Raw genomic sequence first — 10,367 nt, 5'->3', positions numbered from 1 at the left:
AACATAATAACTTTTGGTATAATTTTATACCTGCAGAGAATAACTATATAGCAGAGTGGATGTGTATTGAAAAACATTTTACTAGACTTCGAAAATAAATGGACATTGAAATGTTTTAATATATGCTATAATACATCATTGCTGTTCTTATTTTTTCACTGTACCAGCTTTTTTGAAGAGAATATTTAAAAGTTTTATACATGATGTATACAGCATACGAAATATTGGTATTAGAAATTTTTTAAAACTCATATACGAGTGTGAAATAAGAGTATTAATAAGTATGAAATGTAAAAAGTTTCTTTTCTCGAACTTCAAACTGGCCCTTGTATAACAATTACTTTTACAAATCGAAAAATCTCAGATACTTTTCACATTACCGATTTCCTTCATTATTAATCCTTTAATGTTTTAACGCAAAATGAGGGGGTTGCATATTTAGGTATTTTTAATGCATCTCATCAAGTCATAGTCTTCGTATATCATTTTATCGCAATTTATATAAAAGTTTAATTCTGAAATAGTACATTAAGCAATTTTTTCCTACGTCGAGTAGTCGACATCTTCCGCTTTTTCCTTCTAGCAGCTCGGTACAAAGAAGCCTTTATGTGAAAGTTGTCAATGAGTTGCCAATTAAGAATATTTATCAAATACCATTTTACAAACTATCGGTTTATAATTTTATTTACTTTATAAGTTGAGTATTTCATTTATCGGTGCATATTATCCATTCATTGATTTCTTAATTTACCCATTTATTGATTAGTTCATTTTCAAATATATTAACTGACGTTTGCAGTAACTTAAAGAAGTCAAAAATCTGTAAGATTTGTAACACATAACACATTGTGTGATATAAATTTTTGATTGAGTTAGTTCCTTATCAACAAACACTTAAAATATACATTTTAAACAATGCTAACTAATATTGGAAGCTAAATGTATTAAAAAGTTAATTTTATAAGTTACTTTTGGCTGTATTAAACATTCTATGGAACTTAAATAATCCCTGAATAATGAAACAAATGAATAAATCAATAAAAAGAACAATACACGTGCCTGAGTTTAATTCTTTTAAATCTATATACTTTTGATTAATCATATTATAGCTATATATTTTTGATTAATCATTTAAATCTATATATTTTTGATTTGAGGCTGAATATCCTGGTAATAAAAATTTCTTCTCCTAAGTACAGCGAAAGTTTAAACTTTTAAGACACAGCGTCCAATACAATCGGTAAGATTTGCTGTAATTTTATCAAAAATTACAGCAAGTGTTGATAATTTTATTTTGAAAATTTTATCAATTTTTAAAATGAAATGAGAAAATCAATGTAAAAGTATCCAACAATGCGGGAGAAACACTAAAAATGAAAATTTATTTTTTGTGCAGCAATTACAAATATTTAAAAAAATTATAATTAAGTTAGGTTAATTAATAAATTTTTTAAATTTTTTATCACCTTAACTAGTTTATATTATTTTGAATTGCATATTTCCAATTGAAAACCATATTTTCTGTTGTTATTTAAAGTTCGAGTCGCTGTAGATTAAAATTGTAAAAAAATGTAGGTAATTTATGCAAAATTAAAAAGTTTGCACTGTAAAAAAAATCTGGATCAAATTGCAATTTAAAGTACCAGTACTTGGGTGCATCATTCGTAAAATTCATTTTGTCGTAAAATTTATTTTTATTGTAAAATAATATACCGGAACTTTAGCCGAAATATTTATTTAATTAGAGTGATTCAGAGGTTTTATGATAATTTTTTGTAAAAATTACGGTGCATCAGATTTTTTGTTCCGTATCATATTCCAGAAAAAAGTACTGACACTCTGAATGCTAGTAGTTTTTACCTTAATTTGATCCGGAATTTTTTACAGTGTAGAAATAACACAAATTGAAAAAATAAGTACGTACACATACGAAAAATTAGTTTTATTTATTCAAAGAATTTGTTAAGAGTCTTATTTCTACTTGTTAATTTAGTGCCTTACAAAAATAGCAGATTTAAACATTTCCATGGAGAGTGTTTATTTCTAAAAATCTAAACAATATGCATTTCAATTTTCTTAATTTATCAGTGTCCTAACGCAAAATCCATTTTGACAACAAGGCAAAACGTGTTTCTACAGTTAAGTTACTTTTAATAAGCAAAATTTTACGACAACAGTTAACACGGTTTCCATGGTAACTCGAAGTTCTATTGTTTTCCTATTTAAAAAATAATTTCACGAGAATTAATTGTCATGCATCAGTTGTTAGGTTAAATGAAAAATCATTTTGGTATTTTTTAGAGTTCTAAACAGAGTTTATAAATCCGAAAATCATCTGAAAGTTAATAAGGAGTAGAAGTAAATATGAATTCTTCAATGGAAATTGCTAAAGTAAGACTATGGATTTTTGCATACTTTAAAACCGTTATTTCGTTAACGCATTTTAAGTAAATTGCATTTGATTTGCGAATATTAAATGACTCTTTAACTAAATTCACGGTAACCCGATTAAAAACGATTTTTAACATATTTAAAATAAATTGATTATAATGTTTAAATGCATTCTAAATTAGTAGAATACTTGTACATTTTGACGGTTTTTGATTACTTTTCGGTTAGACGGGATGTTTTTACTTATTTTTATTTTATTTAATTTTTATGTCTTTAAAAAGCTAAATAAAAAATGGAGAAAAAAGTTGGCGATTGTCTACAATTCTTGGCGATTCTACCGCGGTTTCTGCTTAAAACTGTCAACCAGAAATTGTCGCCACAATCAGCACGTTAAATTTTCTCTATATACATATAAATTTAAAATTCTTTAACTTGATCAATCCCTTATATGGTTTTTATATTGATACATATTGACTTATTAAATTGAATAACGCATGTTTTTACTTAGTACCATCTACAATGAAACACAGAATGAGGTAAATAAAAAAAATTTAAACTAAATATTTATATATTACGTAACCGTTATCAAGCCTTATACGATAAGCCTTTTTCTATTTTCTTTGAATGTTTTAAAAATTTGACAGTATAAGAAACATTGTAGTATATTTTTTTTATAAATTTAACATTGTTCTACACCATTTTTAGTTTAGTGCCAATCGGGGAAAATGTTTTTCTTCCTTCTAAATGTCAGATATTTTAAAATGTTTTTACTTATAATGCTATTTGATAGTTATTGCAGTTTATTAATAAATATAATACTAATTATATTACTAAATAGAACACCATGAAAAGAACACCATGTAACTAAATATGTATGATGTTCCGTAATCATTGCTTTTAGAACAAATTTTTAAAATCCTTGTTAGAAAAAAGTAAAAATAGTAGACACATTAGGTGGTTGCAAATTAATATTTAAACGAGGAAAAACGCCTGCGTAAGCTTTTGCATCAATAGTGAGAAGTTTAATTTCCTTATGAACCTTGGAGGCGTTTTCTATTAAGTTTTCCAAATTCTTTCTTATTTTTTAGAAATAGAGCAGGTTTCAATGCTTTCAATCTCAGTTTCCTCAGTCGTGATTCCTTGGAGTTTTAATGGGAGTTCAGCTTTTCTTCGTCTAAATAATAATTGTGACACTTAATATGCTTGTTTTTTTTTATTCCATATTTATCAAGGATATGGAAATTAAATAAGGGTAGTGATTGCAAAATATCTTGTACGTTAACTATGTTAATTTTATTTACGACTGGGTTAAGCTATTATTTTGCTTCTTAAATAATTTTCAATAAACTCGTATTTAAGGATTATATATCGGCGAGAATCAAATAAATTAATAAAATAACACAGGTTTTGATAAAGCACGTAGTATCTTAAAACATTATAATAAGACATAGCATTTTAAATTATATGAATTGCGTATGGTAAGCATGCTTTGAATTTGTTAGTAGTATCAAGATTGAACTAGATAAGTAATTTAATTGTTACGTATCATGCTTTCCCAATACCTTAAAATGCATAAACACAAAAGTGTTATTTCCCCTAGGTAAGTGACACCCTCTCTGTAAACAGTGATTGAAGCTGTTTACAACTCTTAATGAATAATTCTGGTTCGTTTTATGAAAACCAAGATATTGAATGATAAATATGGATTTTTTAGTTACTTTAAAATTTTGGACTAACAAATATGGATGAAATGAAAGATCTTTTCAACCATATTTTATTTTTAGTGTTGATATAAATCTTTATTTAAAAAATAACAAAGCATAACGGAGTTATTGATTATTAAATTGCATCTCGGTTTAGCCTTCAGTCAATTTTCTAGAAGAGATCATTTCAGAATTCATAGAATAAGATATATTTCTTTTCTTTCTTTTCTAGTCTGAGTGTAATATGAATAGAAAAAAAGTACGCAGCAGTAACCCATGTTAAGGAGGCCAAGGATGGATGCATCTTATCTAGAGCATCGTTCATGCAAAGCAAATCAGACACCCCCCCTTTATGTGGCGTTCTAAACATGCAGAGAAAACAACCCTTTTCATAGCATCAAAATATTGATTAAGTTAAAAAGCAATATGTTTGCTTTTATAATTACTTACCACGAAAAGTCAATGAATTTTTCAACATCAAAATTTTACATTTTTACATATAAAAAAATTGGCAAAAATTGCATTTTTTTTTTTGTTGTCAAAAATGTGTTAAATTAAATAATACAGTGAAACCTCTCGGGAGCGGCCACTCTCTGTTCCACAGGAAAATGGTCGTTGAAGGTTGGTCGTTCTTAGGGGTTACCTTCATTGACTTCAAAATGTTATCAAAGGTACATGATTTATCGCAAGCAATTTTAACTTTACTCAGTGTCATTTTCTCTGTAAAAATGCCGCTTGTGTTGTCCTCATGAATATCGGATCCATGAATAAAATTTAGCGTGTATAACAATGATCATTACTTACTGAATGATGTAAAAAATGACCTACTGATATAACTGTGAGCAAATAAAATACCAATTATGAATGATAGAACTATTTTAAATAAATAAAAAATTATGTTTTTTGTTTAAAACTGTTATTTAATTTTATATCGTAAAAATTATTTAGCTTCAAAAAATGAGAAAAGGTTTGTTAATTTGAGATGCTTAGTTTTTTCTCTAAAATAATTTTTTTTCTATTTCAACTTTCAATTCTAAAAATAAATCATTGTTGGTATCGTCTTTAATGTGCTCTGACAGCAACATGAGGTTGTCGATAGATAATTCTCTAGGTAGAGATAATTCTGTAGATAAGAACCACTCACAAATATTTTGAATACATTTAAATCAACTTATTCATTTTGTTAATATTGTTTGTCCTGCATTGGACTGATCATAACTGCTCCCTGCAGAACACCGAAGTTAAGCATCGCTGGCGGCGGTCAGTAAGCGGGGGTGACCACTTTGATCAGCCTGCGGAGGGACCGAGGGTGCGCGATATTGGTCCTCCTTAAACTGTTCTACCGTAAAGGGCTCGACTTCTCACGCAGGTCGTCGGGCTACCAAAGCAGGGTAGCCATCCCCTCTGGAGAGGATCAAAATTACGATGACCTTCAGATCATCTTCAGAGATGTTTCCCAGACAGTCCCAATATCCTATTGTGCAGTTCCAGTGCAATGTAAATAAGGTACCTACCTACCAAAAATATGCGATGTAATAAGGTACCTACCTCAATATTATTTGTTTTGATATTTCTTCGTGTTTCTTTATTTGACTTTTTCCGCATAAGGTACCTACCTCAATATTGTTTGTTTTGATATTTCTTCGTGTTTCCTTATTTGACTTTTTCCGCATTTGGTGCAGAGGTTTGCCCGGTCGCTGGGAGAATTTTTGATGGTCTCTCCTAAAGGTTTTCTTCAACTTTAAATCTATGAAATAATTCCTTGCCGTCTAAATGTGGTCGCAAATAGAGGTGGTCGCTACACAGAGGTGGTCTTTCCGGGAGGTTTCATTGTGGTAATGAAATACGAAATTACTTTTTGTGAAAGCGTAAATTATTTTTCTAGAGTAAAAGTTTGCGTTTACCAACAAAAAAAGAAGAAATTACACACCATCGGAAGGTCTTGGGTGAAAACAGTAAGAGCGAGGAATTATCGTCGCCGAAGTTGAAAAACTCTTTCAAAGTTCAACTACAGCAAAATGTATCAGCAGAAACCAGCGGGAAATTCCATCATATAGATAGTGATTCCTCTTTTTCTAAAGATTTGGGAGATGAGAAAGAAAATTTTCCAGGTAACAATTGTTCATTTTTACTTAACATTTATTAATTAAATTAAGAAAGTGTATGATTTATCTTTGATTAGAAATTCGTTTGCGATAAATGGTACCTACTCTTAATTTATGGCTGACGAAAAAAACTGAAATAGTGATTTGTTACCAACTTTTTCTAATGGAACCTATTTTTGAATAGACTTTTGAAATATATATTTCATTTTTCATATCAAAAACGCTAAAATATTGTCACTTAGTACTGCCATGTGCGAACTTAAGGACTTGGCAAAGCAAATTAATATTATATGGTTAAATAAGATTAAATTAAGATTTTTTCAAATGAATTAATATTTAATTACCAGTTTTTTTAGTTTTGAGCGGGGGCAGGTGAGCTGACAAAAATGACAATGCAAATTTCAATCGTTTCTTGACGGCTAAAGAGTCTCATTTTGTCCCCAAATATAATTTTAACCAAAATTCCAAACAGACTAGAGCTTTGTGCCAGGGAAAAATTACAATAAGTTTCAAAATCTTCCTAACCTACACAAGTAGAATATATCACCATATTATCACCAGTAGGAATTGGATGTAAAGGAATTTCAAACTAATATCCAACTAGTTAGTGTGTCTGAATTTTAACTGGAACTCTGTGCTGTGAAATACAAGTTTCAACCATTTTATGATTGTCACAATCAGAATTTACAACGCGTTTTATAGTCAATGAAGTTTTGAACACGTAGCAAGAGCGCTCACATTTCAGCTGTGCCTAATGCTAATACAAAATTACAATTGTGCCTTAAATGATATAAGCAAAATTTAGCGATTACTTTCTGCCATAAATAAACTAACAGAAACAAAGCTGAAAAGAGGAAATAATATAATTTAAAAGCTATGTTTCTAAAGTAAACTTAAACAGAGTCTAAACTTTTGTCTGATCTGTAACAAAAAGGTAGAGAGCCCGATTTTCGCAATAAGTTTCTACACTCTATAACAAAAAAATCGACGCACCAAGAAGGAGTCGTCCGATGAAACGAAAATTGGTGGATAGGAAGACAATGTACAGAATAGTAAATGATGGAAATTTCAAAACAATTAAATAATTTATTGCAGAGTTACAGTAACAAGTTCAATAAGGTGTTGACCCGCCTCTAGCCTGGATACAAGCTGCCACACGGCGTGGCATAGACCGATAAGGCTCCCGGATGGTCTCTTGCGGCATTTCCTGCCAAATCTGATCCAATTGTCGAACGAGGTCATCAACATTCCGTGCCAGATGCAATCGCCTTCCCATCATATCCCAGACATGCTCGATGGGAGAAAGATCTGGTGATCTGGTAGGCCAAGGAAGAGTTTGAGAAGCTTGCAGACAGTTCATAGCAACACGTGCCGTATGTGGTCTGGCATTGTCCTGCTCATAAAAAAGTCATTANAAGGAACGGTAGCAAAACAGGTCTTAGGATGTCGTCGACGTACCGCCGTGCAGAAAGTGTACCTCTAATGACGACCAAAAGGATCCGGCTGTCAAAGGAAATGGCACCCCAGACCATAATGCCTTGCTGAGGGCTGGTGTGGCGTGCAATAGTGAAGGCATGATCCCCCCTCTGCCCTGTGCGTCTCCAAACACGTCTTCGATGATCGTCAGGACACAGTTGGAAGCGGGATTCGTCGCTAAAAACTATACGTCCCCAGTCGGCATCATTCCAGCCATATCTGTTCATAACATTCATGCATACGAAATTCCAAAGCAATCGGATGATTTCTTCTTGGTGCGTCGATTTTTTTGTTATAGAGTGTATGATCAACTACCCCACCCCCTCAGTTTTCAAAAATTAAATGATTTGGCAGCTGGTCAGCCTCTGTGAAATTACATTCCTGGGTCACAGAGCCTTAATCTCCTTCTTTGATTGGGTATCAATCCATAAACAAGAAGCACCGTAAACATAATATAGAGATATAATAGTTGATTAACGACGGTTTAAAGAATTAACCCGATGTAATATCATTAGGCCCATCTCATAACTTGAATTTTGGCGAAAAATGAACATTAAAATAAAAAATGATTGTTTAAGGATTAAAAAAAAATTTCGCACATCATGTTTTTTTTCTATAAGAAATCACGAGCTTTTTGTTTTTGCTTTAGGTCTGATAAAAATAAAATTATTTTCTCCTTTTAAGCCTACTTGAAAAACGTAGCGTTTGCAGATTTTATTTTATTTCATTATTGTCTTCGTAGACCATTCTTTTGAATTTATTAAAAAACTTTCTTTTGGGATTGAAGTACAAATGAAGTCCATAGCCATAATATTTCTCTGAGAAGTTCACTGTTCAGTAAAACGCTAATTTCGTGTAGCAGCATATATAGCAATATTTCGACAGAATAAGATGGCCAATTTTACCGAATTACTTGAGCATGATACAAAATGCTGCTCTTATGAGCTCTACCAGTTGCTAAAGTATCTCTCTTCAAGGGGCAGAAGAAGTGCATTGTTTCTTTGTATCAAGCGTCTGCATCATCGAATGAGTTTCATTCAAATTAAACTACCTTTTAGTAATATAAAAGAGTAAAAAATCTATTCATCTCTCTCTTACTCTATCTATCTATCTTGAGTGTTTTTTGCATGTTTTATAATAAAATCAATATTCTTAAACTACTTCGAAATTGATAAACTGACAATGGTTTTTTGGGATCGAAATCCCATAAAGTTCCATCTTCTCTCGTAGAGACACTCTTTAAACAATTTGATTACGTGCAATTTTTCAGGATTCAAAATTAGTTTAATAACCATTTTTTAAAAGTATAATATTTTTGAATTTATGTTTTAGTAACTAATTTAATACCAGTTAATTTGGCCGAATTAGTTTTATAGAAATTTTTTTTGCCAAGTTTGAAAAATCACTAACTAGATTATTTATTAAAATATTTATTTTATATTTGATAAATGCAAAATAATTGTGAAATAAATACTGTATGGGAAATGTAGACGAAAAAAAAATTGGATTAATATGCCTTTAGTAAATATGTACAGATATATATGCAGGGTGTTTCATATTGAATGGGAGAAAAAGAATAGCGCAGTGTGACTGCCGTAATGGATTTATTCAGCCGAAACAAATTTATTCTGCAACTAAATTTATACAAGTTTTATTCGGCAACAGGGAAAAATCATCGAATGACGAACTCGCTGCTAGAAGAGCTGCTAAACAAAATGCCGTCCATGCAGAAGAAAGTGTACTGCGTTGTCGAATATGCCAAAACCTCCTCGGTAACTGTGGTGCAAAGACATTTTCGCACAAAATTTCGTAAAGAACCACCGCATCGGCATACCATAAGCAGGTGGGTGAAGCAGTTTCAGGATACTGGCTGCTTATGCAAGAACAAAAGCCCAGGACGGAAAGAGACAAAACCCGAAGTGGTTGAAAGAATTCGTGATTCGTTTTTACGGAGTCCCTCAAAATCAACGCGACGTGCAGAACTGGCTGTCCCTCACACAATTGTGTGGCGGAAGCGTTTCCAATTCAAGCTGTACAGATATCAGATGATCCAGGCTTTAAAACCTACTGACGAACCGTTGCGTAAGAATTTCTGTGTGAAACTTCAAGAAAAACTCGACTTGAATGGTTTCGAGAACACATTGGTGTTTATCGATGAAGACACGTTCCACTTATGTGGCAAAGTTAATCGCCATAATTTGCGATTTTGGAGCCCGGAAAATGCCCATGTAATATTAGAACATCAGCGTGATTCTCCCAAGGTGAACGTTTTCTGCGCTTTATCAAACAGTTGTGTTTTTGGTCCATTTTTCTTTGCTGAAAAATCAATTAATGGGGACATTTACCAAGACATGCTCTCTTAAGGTCTGGTTTCTTAGGACAAACGCCTTATCTGGGCGTCAGCGGGACGTCAACGTCACGCTGACGCCAACGAAATACTGGTTTGTTAGCTCAAGACCTGGTTTCTTAGAACTAGCGCCTTATCTGGGCGTCAGCGGAAAGTTGACGTAGATCTGACGCCAAAAAAATACTTTTTTGTTAGCTCAGCGTGAGCAGTCGGTCTAACGCAGACATTATCTCTCATTGCGCATGCGTTAATAACGTAAACAAATATTTATTTTGAATTTGCATTGATTTTGTTATTGTCGACCAGTGTTTTAGAGAACAAATAATGACTTTGTCCAAGAAAAAA

General features: G+C 31.9%; 1 protein-coding gene across 2 annotated transcripts in view; it reads left to right on the top strand.

The window, feature by feature from the left end:
* The first annotated feature begins 2,317 nt into the window (after nt 1–2,317).
* Nucleotides 2,318–10,367, top strand: part of LOC107440404 (uncharacterized) — a 20,852-nt gene continuing 12,802 nt past the window's right edge. The window contains exons 1-2 of one of the 2 annotated variants that reach the window (XM_071179883.1): nt 2,318–2,391; nt 5,980–6,205. In XM_071179883.1, coding sequence (XP_071035984.1) covers nt 2,365–2,391; nt 5,980–6,205 — 253 coding nt within the window. In that variant the 5' untranslated portion in view covers nt 2,318–2,364. Of the gene's footprint in view, nt 2,392–2,766; nt 2,928–5,979; nt 6,206–10,367 lie in introns of those variants that run through there. The other variant, XM_043050622.2, reaches the window with a different exon arrangement.

Source organism: Parasteatoda tepidariorum, chromosome 4 (assembly GCF_043381705.1).
Source record: "Parasteatoda tepidariorum isolate YZ-2023 chromosome 4, CAS_Ptep_4.0, whole genome shotgun sequence".
Taxonomy (NCBI): domain Eukaryota; kingdom Metazoa; phylum Arthropoda; class Arachnida; order Araneae; family Theridiidae; genus Parasteatoda; species Parasteatoda tepidariorum.
This window is presented reverse-complemented; position numbering and strand designations above follow the sequence as displayed.